The sequence below is a fragment of the Eurosta solidaginis genome, chromosome 2 (genome assembly GCF_040869045.1).
Source record: "Eurosta solidaginis isolate ZX-2024a chromosome 2, ASM4086904v1, whole genome shotgun sequence".
NCBI lineage: Eukaryota > Metazoa > Arthropoda > Insecta > Diptera > Tephritidae > Eurosta > Eurosta solidaginis.
This window is the reverse complement of record NC_090320.1, coordinates 77132807-77157906: the sequence shown is the minus strand read 5'-3', so window position 1 is coordinate 77157906 and position 25100 is coordinate 77132807. Positions and strand designations below refer to the sequence as shown.

The 25100-nt window shown below is 37.5% G+C and overlaps 1 protein-coding gene and 1 long non-coding RNA gene across 9 annotated transcripts in view; one reads left to right on the top strand and one right to left on the bottom strand.

Annotated features, from left to right (window-relative positions):
* Positions 1-25100, bottom strand: part of Pax (Paxillin) — a 155475-nt gene that overhangs the window by 5278 nt on the left and 125097 nt on the right. For 5 of the 6 annotated variants that reach the window (XM_067765823.1, XM_067765821.1, XM_067765820.1 and 2 more), the window contains 2 exons: positions 13689-14102; positions 13368-13598 (listed from right to left, as the gene is read on the bottom strand). In XM_067765823.1, coding sequence (XP_067621924.1) covers positions 13368-13598; positions 13689-14102 — 645 coding nt within the window. Of the gene's footprint in view, positions 1-12034; positions 13182-13367; positions 13599-13688; positions 14103-25100 lie in introns of those variants that run through there. The other variant, XM_067765824.1, reaches the window with a different exon arrangement.
* Positions 14621-25100, top strand: part of LOC137239983 (uncharacterized) — a 34932-nt gene continuing 24452 nt past the window's right edge. The window contains exons 1-3 of one of the 3 annotated variants that reach the window (XR_010949573.1): positions 14621-14795; positions 16578-16807; positions 23683-25047. This is a non-coding gene — a long non-coding RNA (uncharacterized lncRNA). Of the gene's footprint in view, positions 14825-16577; positions 16808-23682; positions 25048-25100 lie in introns of those variants that run through there. The other 2 variants (XR_010949572.1, XR_010949574.1) reach the window with 2 other exon arrangements.

Sequence of the window (25100 nt, the reverse complement as noted above, 5' to 3'; positions counted from 1 at the left end):
TCCCAAATGATCCCGTATTCGTCGAGAAAAATTCCCAAAATGACCCCGACGGAATCCCGGACGGATCCTCAAAACCATATAGAAATGATGCCGGAAGGTACCCCAAAGGGTCCCGAAATAGTTCCGTAATGAACCTGACGGGATCCCGGACGGATCCCGAAAACCATCTAGAAATGATGCCGGAAGGTACCCCAAATGATCCCGAAATAGTCCCGAAATGACCCCGACGGGATCCCGGACGGATCCCGAAAACCATACAGAAATGATGCCGAAAGCGTCCCCAAATGATCCCGTATTAGTCGAGAAAAAGTCCCGAAATGAACCCGACTGGTTCCCGGACGGATCCCGAAAAGCATCCAGATATGATGCCGAAAGGGTCCCCAAATGATCCCGTATAAGTCGAGAAAAAGTCCCGAAATGACCAAGACGGGATCCCGGACGGATCCCGAAAACCATCCAGAAATGATGCCGAAAGCGTCCCCAAATGATCCCGTATTAGTCGAGAAAAAGTCCCGAAATGACCCCAACGGGTTCCCGGACGGATCCCGAAAAGCATCCAGATATGATGCCGAAAGGGTCGACAAATGATCCCGTATTAGTCGAGAAAAATTCCCGAAATAACCCCGACGGGATCCCGGACGGATCCTCAAAATCATATAGAAATGGTGCCGGAAGGTAACCCAAATGATCCCAAAATAGTCCCGAAATGACCCTGATTGGATCCTGGACGGATCCCGAAAACCATCTAGCAATGATGCCGGAAGGTACCTCAAATGAACCCGTATTAGTCGAGAAAAAGTCCCAAAATTACCCTGAAGGGATCCCGAACGGATCCCGAAAACCATACAGAAATGATGCCGAAAAGGTCCCCAAATGATCCCGTATAAGTCGAGAAAAAGTCCCGAAATGACCAAGACGGGATCCCGGACGGATCCCGAAAACCATCCAGAAATGATGCCGAAAGCGTCCGCAAATGATCCCGTATTAGTCGAGAAAAAGTCGCGAAATGACCCCGACGGGATCCCGGACGGATCCCGAAAACCATCCAGAAATGATGCCGAAAGCGTCCCCAAATGATCCCGTATTAGTCGAGAAAAAGTCCCGAAATGACCCCGACGGGTTCCGGATGGATCCCGAAAACCATCGAGAAATGATGCCGAAAGGGTCCCCAAATGATCCCGTATAAGTCGAGAAAAAGTCCCGAAATGACCAAGACGGGATCCCGGACGGATCCCTAAAACCATCTAGCAATGATGCCGGAAGCTACCCCAAATGATCCCGTATTAGTCGAGAAAAAGTCCAGAAATGACCCCGACGGGATCCCTGATGGATCCCGAAAACCATCTAGAAATGATGCCGCAAGGTACCTCAAAGGAACCCGTATTAGTCGAGAAAAAGTCCCAAAATGACCCTGAAGGGATCCCGAAAACCACACAGAAATGATGCCGAAAAGGTCCCCAAATGATCCCGTATTAGTCGAGAAAAAGTCCCGAAATGACCCCGACGGGATGCCGGACGGATCCCGAAAACCATTTAGAAATGATGCCGAAAGGGTCCCCAAATGATCCCGTATTAGTCGAGAAAGGGCCCCGAAATGACCCTGACGGGATCCGGACGGAACCCGAAAACCATCCAGAAATGATGCCGAAAGGGTCCTCAAATGATCCCGTATCAGTCGAGAAAAAGTCCAGAAATGACCCCGACGGGACCCGGACGGATCCCGAAAACCATCCAGAAATGATGCCGAAAGGCTCCCCAAATGATGCCGTCTTAGTCGAGAAAAAGTTCCGAAATGACCCCGACGGGATCCCGGACGGATCCCGAAAACCGTCCAGAAATGATGCCGGAAGGGTCCCCAAATGATCGCGAAATAGTCCCGAAATGATCCCGGAATAGTCCCGAAAATGTCCCAAAATAATTCCGACGGAATCCCGGACGGATCCCGAAAACTATACACAAATGATCCCGGAAGGGTCCCAAAATAATCCCGGAATAGTCCCGAAAAAGTCCAGAAATGACCCCGGCGGGATCGCCGACGGATCCCGAAAACCATCAAGAAATGATCCCTGAAGGGTCACGAGATGACCCGAACGGGATTACAAATAGGGTGAAGATAATTATAAAACCATGTTAATAAGGCAACAGGCGCGTTGGAGCGAATGAAGAGTAACAAAGAAACATACAGGTAAAGCTAATAAAAGCGTGCTAATAAAAGCAATTGAAGGAGGGCGGATGGCGGGAGGAGGAGAGTACCATTGATCGTTTTTCCAAAATTGTTTAGATCTCGATCTGTATGAGCCAGATACCAAAAATTATTGATTTTAGGACAAAATTTACATTGAGTTATAACAATTTATAGATTTTGCACGAGAGGGGAAAGGGGGGGGGGGGGTGTATCACTGCTCACTTTGTAAGCCCTCGACTTATTTCACCCATTGAGTTTGTAATATTGGTGAAGGTCAGTATACGTAAAGTTATAATGTGTAAAAATTGTTAAAAAGTAATTATTCGAAGGGGTCGTGGGACCCCCTTCCCCCTTTCCATGTTCGAAAAAAATTTGGCCAGTAGCCTATTATCTCTGTCCCAAATTTCATCAAAATTCGTGAAGCCGTTCTGGCGTGATTCAGTCGCAAAGACAAAAATATATAATAATTAAATTATAACTGTTCCTAGGGGGCGGAGACCACGCCCCTTTTGAAAAGTATATAGCTAGTAGATCCTTCTAGACTATTGGCTATATGCATGCCAAATTTCATACAAATCCGTCCAGCCGTTCTTGCGTGATTGAGTCACAAAGACAAACGTCTGGACAAACATCCAAACATCCAAACATCTAAACATCCAAACATCCAAACTTTGCCACTTATATATTAGATATTAGATCAGGCGGAGATTAAATATTGATATTGTAACCAGCTTTGCTTTATGTTACATGCATTGCTCACATTTTAATATAATTTTGATTCCACAAGAAAATAAGGAATAACGAGTAATTATTCTGCCGTCCTAAAAACGATTGTGGGCATCTACATTTTTACTGAAACTGACATAATGAACCTAGTTTGTTTGTAACTTTCGAACATATTGTGGCGAATGTTGACATCACTAGGCTGTTAGTAAATAAACACGCAAGAACAAAAACATGAAACAGCCACTCTTATATACATACATGTCATGACACACACATGTAGTCATCAGCCGAAGTAGTTACTCACACATACACACGCATATGGCTATCAACTACAAATATACACGTATATAGCTCGTAACCAAGCAAGAGCTACAAGATTTGTAGAAGGTGAAACCTCTAGACCTTTGGGGAAATATGCGAACGAAGCTACGGAGAGTATAAAAGCAGCGCAAGCTGAACAATCAGGATTCAGTTTGATTTAAACACGCTGTTGTGAAGTACGTGGTTGAACAAAGGCCTCTCTTCGCTACACTCTTCACTCTGTTCTTTAATAAAAAGACGTTTGGGGGTTTTTTCTGAAAACGTTATAATTCACACTTTTTCCATTTCTTAATAGTTTACATTAATTTCAAACTTTAACTTTTCACTTTTTATAAACTCAAAGCAAATAGGTATAAAAGTATTCAAAATAAATACAAAGATATGCAAAGTATTGAGCGCGTTCGCGATTGCCGATTGCTAGTAATTGACTGCCGATTCGCAAATAGTTTGATGGTGATGGCCCCTTGTTGTTGTTGTTGTAGCAATGTTTCGCCCCACCTAATAGCTGCGACCGATCACAAATTGTCATCAATATCCTCTAACGGGAGTTCAAGGAACCTTGCTGTTTCGACAGGGGTGGACCATAATGAAAGAGGTCTTAGAGGCGTTGGTTCCACATTAAAATTAAAGAGATGGTTGGTGTCATGTGGGGACACATTGCAAGCGGGGCATACATTTTGTATGTTGGGGTTGATTCTGGATATGTAAGAGTTTAACCTGTTACAGTATCCAGAACGAAGTTGAGCCAGAGTGACTCGCGTTTCCCTGGGGAGTATGCGTTCCTCTTCCGCAAGATTTGGGTACTGTTCCCTGAGTACTGAGTTCACCGGACAATTCCCGTCATAAAGGTCCGACGCCTGTTTGTGGAGTTCACCAAGGACCTGCTTGTGTTTTTTTGCTTCATACGGCTGAGTTCTCAGGTGCCGTATTTCCTCAAAATGCTTACGGAGATGACTCCTTAAGTCCCTAGGCGGTGTTGGCTCATCAATCAGATGTCTGTTGGGATGCCCAGGTTTCTGGGTATTCAACAGGAACTGTTTGGTTAGCATCTCATTTCTCTCCCTGATGAGGAGTATTCTCGCCTCATTATGCAGATGGTGTTGTGGGGACATAAGAAGACAGCCCGTGGCGATTCCGAGCGCAGTATTTTGGCAGGCCTCAAGCTGCTTTCAGTGGGTAGTCTTTAGGATTGGCGACCATATAGGGGACGCGTAGCAAGCACACGGTTGGCCAATTGCTTTGTATGTGGTAGTGACCGTTTCTTTGTCTTTTCCCCAAGTACTGCCAGCAAGGGATTTGAGGATTTTATTCCGGCTCTGGATTTTCGGAACAATTGCGGCTGCGTGCTCACCAAAATGTAGATCCTGATCAAACGTCACACACAAGATTTTGGGGTGTGGGACAGTCGGTAGCGTAGTGCAACCGACGTGGATGTTCGAAATGGTCGACATTTGGGATGTCCAAGTTGTAAATAAGGTCGCGGATGATTTAGTCGGTGATAATGCCAGGTTTCGCGAGGCGAAAAAACTGGGGAGATCAGGGATGTGATGGCCCCTCGTCGGTGTTGGCGCCTTCCAGTTCGCCGCGCACGGCTGCGCGTGAGGGTGGCACGTGCCGCCGCTCAATCTTGTATTGTAGGTGGCTTAAACAGTGGTATTGAAGTATAATTGTACTACTCCCAAGTAGATTAAATAAAGACCATATTGCAATACTGAATATTGGAGTGATTTATTCAACAGTTTAGCGATTCGACCGTTAGCAGAAGGTTTGGAATAAACGGAATTTCCCAGAATTCTTTACAATATCCTGTTTTTTGTTGAAAACAAGTACATTGGACTGATATGGATGTGATCTTTCTATTCATGCAAAACAATTTTCAAAATTGAACTCCTTATACGCGAATTCGACGCTTTTGTAAATGACTAATCGTCGAAAAAAAATGCAGATACCCATATTCTTTGTTAGGACGACAGTGATGCTTTCTTTTTATTGACTGGCCGTAAGTTCTGACTTATCTGGATTAGATAAAGATGGAAAAAACTGAGTCTTGCGGTAAATGAGGACAAGACGAAAAACTTTTAGTGGAAACATTAGAAAAGCGGAAAAAACACGCATTTGGGTAAACAGTGCATTCGCAGAATGCCAGCCACGTCACTGTCGTCTATTTGGTGCCTTAATAAGGAAAACTAAGCCTAAAAATCTCACGGAGATTCAATTGCATAAGCAATTGAAAAGTAAAGTCCTCTGTCGAAGAAAACAATAATCACTCCGATCCTGATGTGTGACCCGAAACCATTACCGGAATCGAAGAAAGATCATATAGGAGATGAAGTATACGAGAGAAACGTGTTGCGAAATATTTATTTTCATACCCATGATGTCAAGGAGGACTACCGTAAAAAATGTAGTAAATAATGAACTGAATGTAAGCCAAAGGCTTCACTGTTATGTTATGTAAGGTGAATCGCCATCGGCACCAGAGTTTTTCAGAAGGGAGTAGGCCTTTACTTAGTTCGGAAAAACTGGTGAGGAAGACTTGATCTCATTTGATGCTCCCAATTGGCGTTATTGCTAAGCAACGATCAAATGGATCTGGGTGGTTAAACGCCAATAACTGACTAAATAAAGAAAAATGGGGACTCCGTTGAGGACCTTGCCCAATTTTTTTTTTTTTTTAATGACTGTTTAAAAGGTTGTGCTAGTGTAAAATTTTTCAATATCTTTGAGAAAACACCATTTCACTAGTATTTCACCTAGATAGGGATACTATAAAACTCAAAAGCGAAAATTTCCAAAGCTTTGATACCGGGCGTGCCCGCCCTTTTTAAGTCAGGCGGCCGCTATGGTACGGTGGTAGCGTGCAGCGCCTACCACAACGAAGATCCTGGGTTCAAGTCCCAGCAAAACCACATAAAAATTTAGAAATAAGTTTTTTCAATTAGAAAAAAGAGTTTCTAAGCGGGGTGCCCCGCGGCAGTGATTTGGCAAACACTCCGAGTGTATTTCTCCCATAAAAAGCTTCTCAGTGAAAACTCATCTGCCTTGTAGATAACGTTCAGAGACGGCGTAAAACATACAGGTCCCGTCCCACCGATATGTAGAAAAAATAAAACGATTATAATTAAAACAAGTAAAGGTGTCTAAGTTCTGGTGTAACCGAACATTATATACTCAGCGTGAGCTTCAATTGTACATTTCATTTCAGATAAATTTTTTTTCAACATAACACGTGGCACCGCCCGTTTAAAAAAATGTATCCCCATTCCTCTTACAATAAAACTTGATAAGTGAAATATCATTCATTCAAAACTATTTTTTGCTAAGTTAAAGCTTATTATTCTAGTCTACAACCCTTTTAAACTTGTTTTATATCTAAGTTGCCGTGGTCTATAACACATCCCGTCCATTTTTACTAGAAATATTTTCTGCTATAAGGACGACACAATTTCATTACGATTTGTTAATTTTTCTTCGAGTTATGGCTCCCGAAACATAGAAAATTGTTTAGTCATAAAAGGGAGGTGCAACACCCATTTTCGAAAATTTTTGTGTTTTGATCTCGTCCATTTTTTCTAGAAATGTTTCCTGCTATAGGGAAAATTTGTATACCAAATTTTATTACGATCCGTAAAATTTTCTTCGAAACATAGAAAATTGCTTAGTCATAAAACGGGCGGTGCCACGCCCATTTTTTAAAATTTTAAGTTTTTCCTATTTAATAAATGAATGAATGAAATATGAATAAATGAAATGAAAAAAATAAAAAATATAAATGTCATTTATATAAAAAGTGGGCGTGGTTATCATCCGATTTCGCTCATTTTCAATACCAATCTATTCTGGGTCCAGATAAGGTCGTGTACCAAATTTGGTGAAGATATCTCAATATTTACTCAAGTTATCGTGTTAACGGACAGACGGACGAACGGACATGGCTCAATCAAATTTTTTTTCGATACTCATGATTTTGATATATGGAAGTCTATAATTATCTTGTATACCTGTACAACCAAACGTTATCCAATCAAAGTTAATATACTCTGTGTGCAAAGCACGCTGAGTATAAAAATACTATTTTCTAAAGATTTTTTTATTCTGCTTTTCCCGGGCCTTTTCCTCGCCATTTCTAACTTAACAATGTTATTTTATCCTGATCCCGAGTAATTTTAACCAACTTTCGCTTCCTTGCATGTTACGTATGCTATTAAATTAACCGCTTCATAATATAACCGCACACCTAGATCAAAAGCACGATCAAATCAAAAATTCGCGCAATGTTCAGAATACGCGAAAACTGGCTGCCTCCCCCACATGTGCCGACTATATTGTTCGGAAATTAAAGAACTTTGAGTTAGCCCCTTATTGATCTAGGTTGGCGATATTTACGGAAAGTGTCCGCTCGCTGCGCCAACTAACTTAAGAATTTGAAGTTTACTTTGCAGCTGAGTTCTGTAGTACACGTAATCGGTATTTTCTGTGTAGATGAGAGCGAGGCAGACTCGTTTCGGGATACTTCTCAAAATGCTTACTGGGCGGGTAAGCATCTATGTCAAGTTCAAGACAAAATATTCGCAACTCGTTTACACTATGTGTTTTAACTATTGAATCCTTAGTACCATGGATGACTCATACGGTAATTACATTGAAAACTAACACGATTGAAACATGAACAAACGAAATGTGTGAGTCTTCAATCGGAATTTGAAACGTGCTAGTTTTAGTTGGGAGCGAAGAAATGTCTTAAATAAAATTTTTTTTCGGGCCAACTTCTGCAGTTTTTCCATAAAAAACAATTTTATGGTTTCGTTATTGGAGAAAACAAAGAAAGGAAGTACGAAAAATCAACGCTTTCGGAACTACAATCGACTATCATTTTATCATACTCATGGGCTACAGAACTGCATAATCAGAATTTTCCTAAAGAACTAGGTAAAAAGTTCAAAATTGAGGAACACATTTTAAATTTTTTTCTGAATTTTGTGCATAGTTTGAAATTTAATATTAAAGTTAATTGATGGTTAAAACTCGCCGTAATATCCAGGGAACTTTAGTTGTGCCCGACACTGTCCTTATGCAGGTTCAAAAATGTCTACTTTGCTGCCAGCATTTAAAATTTTCATTGCTAAGATCATTAGCCATAAAATCTTGCTGCTCTTTGACGGTAGAAACAGATGAAAAGGAAAGTGAATCATTAAAACTGCAGAGTATCCACATGTATATATGTTCAAGTACATACATAGATACATACATATATGACATATATGCATCCATCGACAATAGAAAATTTTTGCTGTTTTCAAATTCATCGCATAATAAATTAATATTCATTAACCGAAAGAAATCTTATTTTGCATTTAAGCGAGAGAAAAAAACACCACAAAATATGAATTCAAAAATTGGATTCATGCAAAACCATTAGATCGTTTAGATTTGTTATGCGCCTTGGCATTTTGACAATGTCTTCGTACCGAGGGTACGGTGAACGAGAGAGGATTGCAGCAATTTGTCGCAAACAAGCCAAATGGTATTATTAATTACAATCAAGACGTCAAAAATGTCTGTGATTAGGCCGTCTATATGAAATACAATTACAATAAAAGTGTATGCATGTGTGTATATGTGTACATAAGGAGAGTTTTCCTGGATACTTATGAGGTTTGTTTTCGATTTAACATTTTACCGCTGATTCGTTGGCTCCCTTTCCTCCCTAGATATTTCTTAGAACTAAACAGATTCTTCAATAGGGTCAATTGCAGATCAAAAAGTTGAATGGCACTTAACATTTTTGTAACGTCATATTGTTTAAACTCCACTTATGTTGTACTGCTTAATTTTGTGGGATTACAAATTATTTTTATTACAATGACACTATTATAAGTACGACAACAAGATACTGCATACGCACAGCGTCACTTTTCGAATTAAAAAAAAAAAACATTTGATGAAGTCGGTGATTTCTGAACTTTATTCAGTTCTACTTCTCATGCATTACATATAGGCAATATTGTGGCGAATATTAGCAATTCCGACACAGCACTATGCCGATAAGCAATGTAAGCAGATGAGACAACAAATAGATACGCACACATATGCACAGCAACAAAGAGCGCAGATGACAATACTCACACATGTATGTACATACATAGAAGACAACCACGAATGTGAGATGCAGATATGAGAGACGTAAAAAAGCAACTAAATGAGAATGCTCGATATACATACATACATACGTAACAATATGAAAATTTTTATTTCCAGTATATCAGTCGTTATTTTTGATCGCACTAAGTTTTTCTGGTGCTAATTTTAGTATGTCGACTGCTGAATATCTCGGCTGCAGTTTCGAAAACGACCTATCTCAGAAAATCTTAAAACAGAATTCGAATGAAGAATGCCCTATCTCAGCTGGAGCGTTAATTAAAAAAGTGTGGGATTCCGATAGTTTTTGAAAAAAAAGTCTGCAACTGGCTGCTTTTGAAAAATATCCTTAAGTAAACAGGATACGTGTTTGAAAATGAAATGTAGAAATCGCCGCATCTTTCGGCAGTAGTTTTCTAACTTCCTCGAGTGTATTTCTGTCATGGAAATATTAAGCAATTACGTGCAAAAAGGGAGCTTCTTTGAAAAGTACGTTTTCATATACTTGTGTTTAAAACAATTCAGTTGAAGAATGATAAACGCCCTATCTCTGCTCAAAATGTATTGAAACCTACATATGCTGAGCTGGGCGAATTCCGAAATCACGTTTTTTTATTTTGTTAAATATAATTTCTTCGCAAAATATCGAAACCTTTCTAAGTCACCTCAATTGTGAGCTCTATTTTAAGAATATCCAAAAAGAATGAGACCATACATAAATAAGAAAATACTGTGTTCATATTTTTTGGAAATTTTAATTTTCCGGAGTTATAGTACTTTTGGTTTTCCCGAACAAGTTATCCGTATAATAAACTTAATCGAATCCCAATTTTATTTAATGAAATAATTAAGTTTCCTTTTTCATACAGGGCCTTTTGCTGCATTAAGCGAACATCTGTCAGCAGCCCCAAAAGAATATTTCGTTTTTACAAAAAATAGTTAAAATGGAAAGCAGCCGTTTCCTTCTTAACTATAAATACAATCAAAATAAAATGCATGCGCAACTATCCACAGATACCTAACCAAATATCTGCCTATTTTGGAAAAAACATATTATCTTTTGCAGCAAACGCAGCGGAAATTAAATTTGAATTCTTTCGTATTTTTATATCTTTCGTAAATTATTGAAGATAATTTATTTTTGATTGTCATTTGTTACATTACAATAAAAATCGAAGCACCAAACAAAGCCGACTGGATTTTTAACTCGATTAGGCATTCAATAAAGCAATGATGATATAATTAAGAATTTGTATTTTGTATGGAAGATTGAGTTCAATTAGGGCTTTAATGTAGAAAACTTGAATAATTATTTCATTAAGCCTCTGTGTGAAATTGGCATTAAAGTCTTCTTCATAACTCGTGGATGCGTCGGTCGATTTCGTTAATTTTTGGCGCATTTATTGGTGATCCCGTTTTATTTCTCCTCTCAATTTTATATGTTCTAAAATAAATTATTTGTGGGAGTTATGAGTAAATATAAATAGCTTCTTCATGTCTTCTTTCTACAATTTGGGTAATTTAATTTTTAATTTCTTAACGAGTTACTATAAAAAATAAAATCATGAAAACTTTTTTACAGACTGAACTTATTTTTTGTAAGGCACAACAGTTTTCTAGGCAATTTCAACTGTTCGGACAATACATAAAGCACTCGAGTACATTATTTTATGTTAACATTGAATAGCACATATGGTACATATTACTTTTAAATGTTTTTTTTTTTTTTTTTTTGAATTTTGTCATTGGGAGCTTTTAGAAAACACATATGTCGAGAGATAACTTTCTGAACGCACCGTTGAATAGTAACGATCCGTTTTCTATGAAAGCGCCCAACATCTCATCAACCTATTCTGATACACTTTAGAAAATTTCATGTAGATTTAAAATTGCGTTTTTTTTGTCATAAGTAAAATAATTTAAAAAAAATTTGTTTGCGAAATGAGCAACCCTATCTTATTGTAGACCGGCATAATGTATGCGATGTTTTGTATGTATACAAGGCAATGTTTGTAATTTGTTTAAAAACTATCCATCATGGAAGTGTAGGTGTTTTTAAAAATATTATAAATAAACAAATAGCAGCAATCAATTATACATATACAGATATTAATACATACGAGTAAATGCGCCTTAAGAGTGTCCGTTATTTAACAGTTTGTGTGGTTTGCTTACGTTCTCTCGATTTTTAGTTTATGCTCTATGTATCGAATTAAAAATTAAAAATATATCAGTATGGCATTTTGGAACTTTTTGCATTTAAAGATTTCTATCCCAAACTAATCATAGCTTGGAAGTGATTTTTTGACATAAAAAGGCCGAATACTGGATTTTACACAAAAGCTCTAAGTAAGGGACACTCTAATAAGCATCGTATGTACATATGTACATATATGTATATTTATCATATATTTATATACTGCGTATCTATATATTTTCAAGGTCAAATGAAAAAATTTTTCTCTGAAACAAATGGCAGGGGTCACAGTACAGCCTTGAACTACAAATCGCTGGATATGTTGACCTTTGACCTCATCAACGTCAAGTCCGATATCACGGCTGTTGTAACGAGCACAAGGTCTAGGATACACTTTCAATTCCACTGTCTCATCACTCCTAAATAGGATGGCGACGAACCTAATGGAATTGAGAGGCTACTATGTATTTATTTGTGTGTGGTTTATTGATTTTTGTCTTATTTTTTTAAGCTTTTTTAAGTATTTTATTTCATTTTTTATTTACAATCAAACAAATTACAATATTGCCTTGTATTTAAAAATACCTAACTTAACTTAGTTCATAATTTGTTCGACATGTTAGTTTTTACCCTCACTTCTACTTTTCTAATTTCTATTCGATTCTAATTTAGTTAATGTAATAAATAGAAGTAAGAGATATTTATAAATTATTGTTACATGTAAGTTTTTGAGGCACTGTGACACAGCTGTAAACAATGCAAAATTCAAAAGTTCAGGGACATCATAAGGCCATACAGCATAGACAGGGGCACAAGCACTCGGCCAATGGTGAGGTTACCGATGGCTAACAAGTTCTTGCGCGCGCACTGCCACGCCTTTTTCGTGGGGGTAACATCAAAGGTTTATTTATCTTTTTGCAGCAATTTGAACGTTGACGATCGCATAATTTCATTGCGATGATGAGGAGGAATCAAACGTATGGGAACATTTTTTAACGTTGGAAAATTTAAAATAGCAACAAAACGCAGCTGCGGATGATCGTGTGTGTGTTGTGTGAAGGTGAAATGTGTACGCGTGTGTGTAAATTTGTATTTGAATAGCAGGTGTCTGTTTAATATGTGCGTGTGTTTGTGTGTGTGTGTCCATCCGCAGCTCTATTTACTTGCGTGAAGTATTTATCAAAAATAGAAATCGTCTCCTCCCGCTCGACTAAGACGTATGCTAACAGAAAGCTCTTTTTTGTTTGTTTTAAATTTTTGCACCCGCCACGCAGCTACTTCACGTAATTTATACACATATGTATGGGATTCATATTCTATGTATACATGTATATACCTTCAACCAACATCATATACATTTATTTGCCCGACTACGTTTGGTTTTTGCAAAGTATGAAAATAATTCAAATTTGATAAAACAAAAGAAAATTGCGAAATAAGACGGTTCATAGGTCTTCGAAACCCGATTTATAAAAGAATGGAAATTGAAATTTCCCCATAAGTTAGAAAATGTGTTTCGGTTTATTCTTCCTCATCAACTCCCACGCATATTGGGCAGACTGGTTTGCCTTCCATGGCGTAAAATGATTTTCCTTTCACCGCCTTTTTGCAGTCCTGAAAAGGTGAAAATTACAAATAGTTTGAAAAATGCAAAATATTTACAAATACCAATTTCGCAAATTTAAAGACAACGCATTTACAGTTAGCGTAACGAATGCATTACAGCATTTGTGAGTTCCCCAAACCAAACCCTTTAGCAAAGCTGGCACAAATTTCTTCATTTAAAATTATTACACTTACCCGACAGACGAAGCAATCAGGATGCCATTGAGAGTTAAGTGCTGAGATATAATTCTCCATAATTGCACGATTGCAGCCATTGCATTTTGGTGCAAACATCTCAAAGTAATCGTTGCGGCAGTAGGGTTTGCCATCGCGCTCATGGAAGCCATCCTCACCAAATTGTTGGCCACATTGTGCACAGAAGAAATGCTCTGTATGCCATGTCTTATCCAAAGCTGTTACACATTTCTGCAATAGGAAAAAAAAAAATAAATTTTAAAAATGCATTATCAAATAAAATTTAATGAAGAAAAGACTTCTCCATCATTTTGTTCATACATCTAAGATAGCACCATTGCAGTATGCGCAACGTGGACTGAATAAATTGTGATAATCCGGTTCGCAGTATGGAAATCCATCGCGTTCAAAAAAGTTGCGTGTGCCCAACTCTTGATTGCAGTGATTGCATGTAAAGTGTTCTGGATGCCAGGTTTTGCCCAGAGCGGTGATCACTTGACCCACAATTGGTTTCTCGCAAGCATTGCAGCAACCTTTTTGCACAGTATTTACTCCTTGGCGACTCATATTGGCTTGTAAACTACCAAGCATAGAATCCAGTTGATCTGGTTCGTTATCTTCTACGATGGTAGAAGTAGTGGTCTCAGTAATTGTTTGTGTTAAATGTGATACACCCTTGTTTGGTTTTGCGTAGTCGGTTACGGTTTGATGATGATGATTCGAACCGTTGTTTACCTATAAATAAAATATTTTTTTCCTTTAGTATATCTTAGAAATGATTGCAAAAATTAAGAAAAGAAAAATAATTGTATTTCCAAAAGTTTTCCGCGTTGCCTTACGTTCACATCTGCGATCTAAAGCGTCTGGTGAAAATTTTCAAACTGAAAATACTTTTATGCGCAGTGATCTCAAAAACTCTGTATTCATCTACCGAAGCAACAACAAGGAAAATATACTTATAGAAATTCAGAAAGAAGCAGCACAAAAGTTAAAAAAAAAGCAAAACGATATCGAACGTGCTACAGGCCAGCCAACGCTTCGTCGTAGCAGCAGACAGCGGCATCGTTGATTGGAAAGTCTTTAAGGCGTATTGCCAAAAAAATATGTAGGCATATGAAGAAATGCCGGTCATTTACGCCGACAGCGCTGTCTATTTAGTCAGACATAAATACAAAATTTTGTTTATTCTAACTGCAGTTTCCACTGACGCTTCTCTCCCCCAAGCCCGTATCGAGGGTTTTCCTATTGCAGAATTTACATATTAAAATCAAATTTGTTTAAATTTTGGGTATTGTCCAAAGGCTTACGCACAATTGTTTTCAGTATCTAGTTTATAGACTAAGCAGCCACAGAATCATATATCCACGCACACATTTTGAGTTTTATATCCTGTTTTCTAATCTTCGTATTTTTTTCTTTAAGTGAAAAGTTCGCTTGGTTTGAATAGAAAAAATAAGGTTTTTTTCGTTATTGCTCCTAACTGTGGCGAGTCGCCGATTAGACCACTCCTGACGTTTGAATTAAAAAAAAAAAATTCATTAATGACTGTGTTTTCATGTGAAGTGTAGAATTTATCTGCTCTATAAGCACAAGTTTTATTCACAAAAAATGTTTTTACTAGACGGATAAGCCCTAAAGTTTAAAAGAGAAAATGGCCACAAATTCTTTTCTAGAACGTAATTTTTTTCTCCATCCAATTTGTGAGTTTTAACTGAAAAACTTAATTACAAACATTTAAGAAGTGCAGTCGCGCTCTGTTAACTACTTAATCCAGGTTAACTAATTACTTAATCCGATATGCATGTCTATCTAGCTTATTTAGTAAAATACAAGTGTTCACCGTCACAGTTATACAGTGTTGGGCAAAACAAAGGCAAAAAATGCTATGTAGATATTAGGGCGGGTCAATTTAAAAATCGCTCATTGCTCTGTGAAAATCGTATTCTAGGGATCAAAATAAGAAACTTTGCCGAAGGAACCATACCTCTAAAACGAATTCTGATGTCCCCCCCCCCCCCCCCCCCCTTTGGGTCGAACTTTTAGGTAGGGGCAATTTCAATTCTACCTGCTGTGTCTTGTGGTGGCTTAAAAAAAACAACACAAGCAATTTTACGACTTGCAATTGTGTCACAGTGATACCTTCATTTTTTAAAACGGTTGAATAAAAAACCCACATAACTATGTTTACGACATGCAAATGCATCACAGTGATGCCTTGGTTTTAAAAGGGGGTTGTAAAAACGCTAATTTCTAATAATTTTTTTTAATTTCTTTTCTATTACTAAGTAAAATTCATTTTTTCATTTACATATGTTCTGACTAAATAAATTTCTAAAGAGAAAAATAAACTCCAAAAAGATAAAACATAGGCATTTCAAAGTCGGATTTTTCAAAATTTGCCCCTACGACCCAAATGGGGGGACATCAGAATTCGTTTTAGAGGTATGGTTCCTTCGGCAAAGTTTCTCATTTTGATCCCTAGAATTCGAAATCGCAATGGGCGATTTTTTTGCCTCCCCACAAATCGACCCGGCCTAGTAGATATACAAAGCCACAGGTTGGAAATTTTCAAATCCATAAATAAGCCTATATTTTAATCATTTTTAATCAAGGAAACGGGACGAGCTAAGAGGGAGCAGTTAAAGAAGGTTGACGGGGAGAGAGGTGTAAATGGAAATGAAGATGTACAAGGGCGTGGCGAGAGACAGGGAAAGGCGGCCGGAGAGGAGGGAGTATGATTTGGGATCTGGAGAGAGAGAACAGGGAAGGAGAAAATATTGTTACATAGATAGTGACAGAGTAAGAGGTAGATGAGCGGGCATAGGAAGCGATGGAGATTGAGGGAGAGGCGTTTGCGGGTTTAATGTACTGGAAAAAGATAGGGAATATAAATCATAAGCTATATATAACTGAATGAAATGTATTTTTAAAATACTTAAATACTGTTTTCTGTAATTAGTTTTCCTGCGGTACCAACGCGTGAGGGTAATACTTAGCTAGCACTCAATAAATAATTTACCTGCCAGTTATTTTTTCTTATTTAGAAAAAATTATATTTTTTAAAGTTAAATAGCTTGCAAAATAAAATAGATTATATATTATGCATTATTGCACAATACTCTAAGAGCCGTTTTCATTATCTCCAGTTAAATTAGATTAGATAAATCTGTCAGATAGCTTCATTTGACACCCTTGTTTTCATCAAAACAGAGTGGCGAACCGCCGGTTAAATCGGTAACTGTGAATATTTTGTAGAAGAAATCGGAAAAATCTATTGTGAAAACACGGAAACTAGCCAAACAGCTGACTTTTGTTTACAATTTTTCTTTGCACTTAACTGAAACGCAAAGCTTCATGGAGAAAACAAAAATTTCAATAACTTATAGATACGGGACTAACTGAAGATGGTGAGAACAGCCCTACGTGCGGCTTTACGCTTGGTAAGTGCATCTTGGACTGGTGTCTTACTATGATTCAAATCATGGATAAAAATAATCGTAGTCGACACGATCCTTCTTGTCGCTTACACAGCAACTTTCAATAGCCCGAAAATAAGCTACGAAACCCAAATTTTTTTGAAATTTTGGGCAATTAACAAGATTGTCGTATTCGAGTTGCTCTCTAGTTCAGCTTGACTACCATCTATTACAGACTGTCATAATCTATTCGCATGACATGATCTAAAAACAAGACATTTATGCTTTTATTCATTGCACTATGATTATATCTGCGTAAAGCTCATATCGCTCATTATTAAATCTCCATCTTTGCATGTCGTTGGTTCTACGAGATATATAAATAATAAGTCTCGAACACTCAAAGGATATACATATACTATATTTTACATCGTTCACGATTCCGAGCTATGATGAGAGACTTATAGGCCGTAATTTTTGTTCATAGAGGAAGGACCTTTGTTTTTAACTGTAGCAGCATTTATTGGCAACTGCCGAGAATTATTTTTGCTGAATTCTAATGCTAGTTCCCAGTTAAATTTATATTATTCAAGGACATACTCGAAAGCGCGAATGTGCAGACTCTAACTTACATATTACAGTCCAATAACCTCTTTGTACATATGTAAATGCGAATTATGTCTAGTACATTTTACAAGGAAAGGCAATGTGGAGCTTAGTTTTATAAATTTTAAAAAGAAATAAATCGTTCGTAAATATGTATGTTTAATACATTTTCAGTTATTAATAAACGCACAGCCTAGAGCGTTCAATAAAGATGGATCTTACAGGCAACTGGGACCGTATCCGTGATCGAAATCCATTTTTTGAATCGCAATAGCTCTGAAATGGTGAATCTCTTGAATGACATATGTTTACTAGTGATATGGCACTCATGAGATACATGTTTTATTACAATTTTTAGAAATGGTTTGACAGATTCAAGATTATCATTTGAGTGAAATTGGTTTTTCATAATCATGTTATACATTCAAAAATTGAGCCCCGGTTTCTCTCTTCTTTGTCTATACCATTATCGCCCACGATATCCTCCTTTTTTCCTTCTTACGCTTTCCCATCCTTTATTCCATTTATCTCTCCCCCCACCCACTACCACACTAACTTGAATTTCCACGCCCACTTCCACTACCTCTCAAACTTTGACTCCTACTCCAATTCTCACTTCAACTTCAACGTCAAATTTCACCTCCACTCCCACTTTAACTCCACCTCTCATTCCTATTCCTACTCCAACTCCTACTGCACCCACTCATATATGGAATCTCTATAATAAAATTTGGATACCTTCTACAAATATTTGCGGCGCTTAATCTAATTTGAGTTTTTCCTAAAAGCGGGCCTGGAACCGTCTACTTTTCCGAATAATTTTACACGTATGTGTATGCATTTTTTGCGGTTAAGCAAAAATTTTCTTCTTACAAATAAGGCCCACAACATTTATGTCAACTCTAAACAGCTTCAGAAGCAATCAAATGTTGACAGGAACAAATATTTACTTTAGATATAACTACAATCTGACAGATGTTTGTAATAAATTACGATCAGACTTTGTCATCAAAGCTATTAGCAAAACATTCTAAATTTTTAGTGTTAGCAACACTAGAAACCCATAAATTATAAGGGGGCGCTGGAACTTTCTCTTTTGACGAAATAAAAACAAAAATAACGGGGCTAAATTAACGATGTGTTTTTATGAAAAGGTGAGTGAATTCTCTAAAGAATAGTGATTATTAAAGTCTCATGCACTGATGTCTATAAACATTTATGTATACATACATATATACATACGTCTATCCCAACGGGAAACCACATATTTGAAAAAATACGAAGGCTACCTCTCATACATGGTGGACCGGCCTTTTAGTAAAAGATTTTACCTCCCGACTCCAAAAAATATACGAAAAGTTACTTAGTCCATATATTTTGAATTTGTAAAGGATGGAGCTACTTTGCATTCGACGTTCTTTCGTTCTGCTGCTACATTTGGTAGAATAAAGTTAGCAGCAGTTGCCGTGGCGGCAGAGATGTATTTCCAGGATATTTGTATGATATTTATTTAACAACAAACAGCGGTTGTACATGTAAGACAACAGTCTTTTAAAAGGATAAACAAAAAAATTGTGAAACGGGGAAACTTTGAAGTATATTTTAAATGTCAGACCTAGCTATATATATTATTCAATGCACTACCGACATGGCATAGTATGCGACGGTTTCAGTATTGCTCCATTTTAAGTACAGTTGGTGCTGAGACCTACTTGAAACTTTTATGTCGATAGCGAACGACACATTTTTAGCCAGATACATTGAGTGAAAATCTCAATACTTTTACAAGTGATGGTGCTTGTAGACGTATAAACGGACAGTTGAACGAACGGGCGGACGTGTGAGCCGGCAGATAGACCGTAGAAGTGACGGATGCACAGACGGACTAATTTATTTTAAGGGGATTTCGCCTCCAGTTCCCTGGCTATAAAAATATGATTATGCTAAGAGAAAGCTCATCTACGATTTTCGATGGACTACAGTTGTAATACTTGTACTTCCCAAGTCCTAGTACTGAGGTACTGATACGTGTACTGCTACTTATTGTTTACAGCTCTGTAAAAAGTAAAATGATTGAATAACAAATATTATAAATTCGTCATGAGCCCGCAATAATTAACTTATAAGCAAACATGAAAAGACGACAAAAAAAACAAAATTATCAAACAAATATATCATACCGCTACTTAGAGAAATCGGTCAATAGAACGGCCAGAGTATTTATTTTTAAAATTAATGACCAGAGCTTTAATTTCGATTTCGATTTTTAACCAATTTTCGAGACAGATACCAAAATGTTAGCCAAGGGAAACCGTGAATAAGTTCTTAAGATATTGGTATCAAACGAAAAGTGTTGAAGAGTTTATTAATTTGGAATGGATTTATATATGATTATTATTATTATTATTATCTTACTCTCTTCCGAAGATATCAATCTAAATGTAGACGAGAGATATCTCAGAATATTATTTTACATTATGAGCTTCACAGAAAAGTTATGAGCATGCACTTTTTCTATTTCTTGATTCCTGAGGTATATTTCATTTCGTTAGTATGTCCAGTAGATGTCGCTGTGGTCAAAATATTTGTAAAAACCGTATCAACTATCTTGTAATATATATCGACATATTGACATCACTATGCTGTTAGTAAATAATCACAATAAGAAAAACAGCAAGCAGCCACACTTATGAAGAAGGCAACGAAGAATACTCCACAAACATAACCAGCAGCTCGAAGTGAAGAGATATCTCACATACACACATGTAGTCATCATCTAAGAGCAGAAGGTGTTACTCACACATATACACGAATATAGCTAAATAGCCAAGTATGCGACACAACTGTTCCATGTTCGTGAAAGTTCTAGACCATAGGAGAAATATGCGAACGAGGCAACAGAGAGTACAAAAGCAGCGCAAGCTGAGGAATAACTAATCAGTTTGATTTAAACACACTATTAGTTGTGAAGTACAATTGTGAAGTACTACTCCCAAAGTAGTCTAAATAAAGACTATTTTGCAATACTGAATATGCAGAATTCGTTACAATACATATATAAGCTGTGGAAAACTAGTACAGTTCGTTTATTTGCGTTGGAAACAACACGTCTTCCAAGCATATGACGAACTGTGATACCTAGTCTCCACGTGTATAACGAACGGTGTTAGTTTTCCATGGTAGTTTTAAATATGCTAATTTTTGTTTGAAGCGACGATGTTGAAAAAGTCAGGCCGTAATAACTTACTTACTTACTTAATTGGCGCTTAACCGTTTAAACGGTTATGGCCGTCCAACAAGGCGCGAAGGTCGCTCCTTCTCTCTTCCAACCGGTGCCAATTGGTCACACCAAGGGAGTTTAAATCGTTTTCCACCTGGTTCTTCCAACGGAGTGGGGGCCGCCCTTTACCTCTGCTTCCATAGGCGGGTTCCGATAGAAACACTTTCTTTGCCGGAGTGTCATCTTTCATTCGCATAACATGGCCTAGCCAGCGCAGCCGCTGCGTTTTAATTCGCTGGACTATGTTGATGTCTGCGTATAGCTCGTACAGCTCATCGTTAAATCTTCTTCGGTACTCGCCATCGCCAACGCGTAGAGGTCCATAAATCTTTCGAAGAACTTTTCTCTCGAACACTCCCAGAGCCGCTTCATCTGCTGTTGTCATGGTCCATGCTTCTGCCACATATAGCAGGACGGGTACGATAAGTGACTTGTTTTGAAAATTAGGATTTCACTTGCCGAGAGAGGACTTTACTTTTCAATTGCCTACCTAGTCCAAAGTAGCATTTATTGGCAAGAGTGATTCTTCGCTGTATTTCAGAGCTGCTGTTGTTGCTAGTGTTGATTCTGGTTCGCAAATAAACGAAGTCTTTTACTATTTCGAAATTATGGCTGCCAACAGTAGCATGGTTGCCAAGGCGCATTTGCGCTGACTCTTTACTCGATGACAGCAGGTACTTCGTTTTGTCCCCATTCCCTATCAAACCCATCTTTACCGCTTCTTTTTCCAGTTTGGAGTAAGCAGAACTAACGGCGCGGGTGTTTAGGCCGATGATATCAATGTCATTAGCATACGCCAGTAATTGCACGCTTTTATAAATATTATTCCAGAGCGGTTAAGTTCTGCAGCTAGTGTAATTTTCTCCAGCATCAAATTAAAGAAATCGCACGATAGGGGGTCACCATGTCTGAAACCTCGTTTAGTTTCGAACGGCTCGGAGAGCTGATGGTGTTGCTCAACGTCATTTTGCACAGCCGTATAAGTTTTGCGGGGAGACCAAATTCAGACATAGCGGCTATATCAACATTCAAGTTGATATTTTAAAAAACTTTTATTTTTGTTTGTAATATAAAATTTATTTTTGTTTATTTTTGAGTTTAAATATTTTCCAACTAATTAGAATTTTCTTTTTTTGAAGTTATTAAAAATTTTAAGTTAACACGAAAACTCAATTAAAATTATTTTAAAAATTAAAGTAAAGAGTACAAAGTAGTTAACACTATAGCGGCATATAGGCATATCCTTTTAGTGCTGTCGAAGGCGACTTTAAAATCGACGAAGAGGTGATGTGTGTCGATTCTTTTTTCGCGGGTTTTTTCCAAGATTTGGCGCATTGAGAAAATCTGGGTGATGCTAGATTTACCAGGTCTGAAGCCGCACGGATAAGGTCCAATCAGTTGATTCACGGTGGGCTTCAATCTTTCGCACAATACACTTGACAGGACCTTGTATGCGATATTAAGAAGGCTGATTCCGCGATAGTTGGTGCAGTTTGCAGTATCCCCGTTCTTGTGGACTCGGCAAAGAACACTTAGATTCCAATCGTCGGGCATACACTCGTCCGCCCATATTTTGCGAAGAAGGTGATACATGCAGGGTGTAATAAACCCAACAAAAAACCGCAAGAAAAGCAAAAAACAGAGGAAGAGAAGTAACATTAAAACAACTAAAAAAAAACAATACAAACTTCCGGATGAATAGGGCCGGCTGTAAATTTATTTACCATTATTTTGGCCTTGATAAAATCTATAACTTCTTCTGAAGTTCTTTTGAGATTTATAGTCGTTTTCAGAAAAAAAATTATAACTTTCGAGACACTCAACAAAAGCTTCAAATTTAGGAATTTTGGCTACAGCTGGAGGGAGAAGTAAAGATTATGACAGAGGTATAGAGTAGGGAGATGAGTTTGAAGGAGATGCGTTCGTAATGGGCATTAAAAGAAACGTAACGAACAAGGAGAATTTCATAAGCAGACGCGGATTTTATAGCCCGAAATGTCTCTTTCCCACTCTCTCACTTTCTCATATAAAGCATCTACAGTTTCGCAGATAGAGAGAATTGGGATTTTTTCCACGCCGTTTTTCCTAAGTTGACATTGTATGTACATAAGTGGCACTATCCCTCCATAGGCTGTATTTCAATATAATCCTCCTAAATGCACCGTCGCGCAACCCCATCGCAATTTATTGCTTCTTCAACTCAATTCTTAACTAAACCCACGCTTGGCGAATCCTGTTACCAATATGAATGTATCATATACATGTTTAGCAGGCGACACTTTGACGATCCCAAGTTCAGTACAGAAGGAGGGTGGAGTGACCTAGAAGGATTAACGTGGGCAAATCTTTCCCGAGATGCGTGGGCTAGTGACTTAATGGTACTAGCTTAAGAAACATGCCGGATCACATATATGTAATACTCCTATATTGCTACAAAAGGCTAGGTACATTCCCAAACATCAGAGTGCCGATATATTGCTGTTTAAATCGGATCATTACCCGGGACAAAAAAAATTATCAACATCGATTAAACTCCCCAAAATTTTCGGGGAGCTTCTTCATCGCCACAAGAGTCCTCCTAAGTGGGATGATATTTATGTATGTTTATCAAGTTATTTGTTTCTGGAAAAAATCTAATTTAAGCCTGGACAATACACAATTTGTATGGAACCCTCGTAAAGAAATGCTCCAAATTGATTTTGACATTTCTACACATTTTTCCTCTTTATGCAGCATTTTAAATCAGTTTTAATTTCTCTAAAATTTGATTGAAGATCACGAGATTTGACTTCATTTATGTATTTACCAACACAGATGCATCCAAACAATAGACAAAAATGGGAAAAACTCGGAAACAAATTCTAAAGGAAATGAGCGCAAAACGCCCATGCATGTACATATATATGTATGTGTGTATGTATTTTTTGTATTACATTTAAGAACTGGCTGATTATCTCAGCAGCAAAAATACACTTTAATATTATTTGTATTACGTTCACTTGTTTTCTTTCAGCACAACAACAATAAGAAAAAACATAATTATTTAGCCGAGTGGTGGCACACGTTACGCCAAAAATATAATTTTCAAAAATATACACGGCTATGGCTGTATGCATGTATACATGGATATGTGTGCGTGTGTTTGAAAAACAAATCCCTTTCAGAAAAGTTTTTGAAAATGAAATTTCGTTGAGCTGATCGGAAGCAGGTAGTGAATTAGTTGCACGCTGATGAAGAATTCAAAACAGATATATAGGTGAATTTGCGGAAAAAGCTGATACAACCCAGAACGCACACAAACTCATAATAATAAATTGAGATTCAATTTTCTAAACAATGCCATTCAAAATAAACTAAACTGAAGTCTAACAAACTGCAAGACCATGTCACATATACATACATATGTACAAATGCATACAAAACTAAACATATCTACACGATCATAAAAATTATTTGAGGACAAAGAAGTGCGACATTTGTTTGGAAGGAGGAGACGGTTACAGTTGTACGCCCGCCAACAAGAAGGCATTGGAAAAGAGTGAAGGACTGATATGGCGGAATTTTGGTTCTGACGCCTGCCATTTCGTCCATGTGTAGGAAGTAATGTGTGTGTTTTGTTTTTGCGCCCGCTCGATCAATTCCACACGCCTCCAAGTCAATGACAATGAAACGTTGCTTCATGTTTTTCTTTTTGGTTGTCATAAATGAACTGAAATTAGATAAGTACTATAATAACATAATATAAAACGAATATAACGAACTAAAATAGACCAATTGAAAGCGCAGTAAAAAGGAAACTAATTTTAAATGTTGTGTCGTAGAAACACATTTGCGTTAATTCGCATTTGAATTGTGTGGATTTCGGCTGCTAAGTTGACTGGGTTGTTCGGTTGGCTAGTTGTTGATGGTGGCCGTGTGCAATATTGTTTATATTTTTGGCATTATTTGTTGTCAGAATTTTCATTATAAGCTAATAAGCGACAGTGGCGGCTGCAAAAATCAGCTAAATAAGAGAGGAAGAGGGTGAGGCACTTGAATATACGAAAAATAAAAACTATTTGGGATAAAAATAAGGGAAGAGAAGAGAGCGAAAGTTTTGCGGAAAATGCGAACTAGAAAACGTCGCAGAATCAGTAACAAAAACGCAACGAGACTGAGGTATTTTTTGGAAGTAAAACGTTTAAACTGTCATATATAGATTATATGGTGGTCCTTATTTTGCGATTTGTAACAAATGCACGGAGTATCCCGAAAAATCAGTCTTTACTCAATAATACTGAGAGCGTATATTTTTTTAAGGTTTTCAGAGGTCGCTACCGAAGGTCAAACTTTTTGAAAAATCATTGTAATAACACTCTTTCGTCTTATGGGCTCTGTTATGTTGTTATTGATAATTTTTTACAATGAAATAGAATTCAAATAAAGATAGTT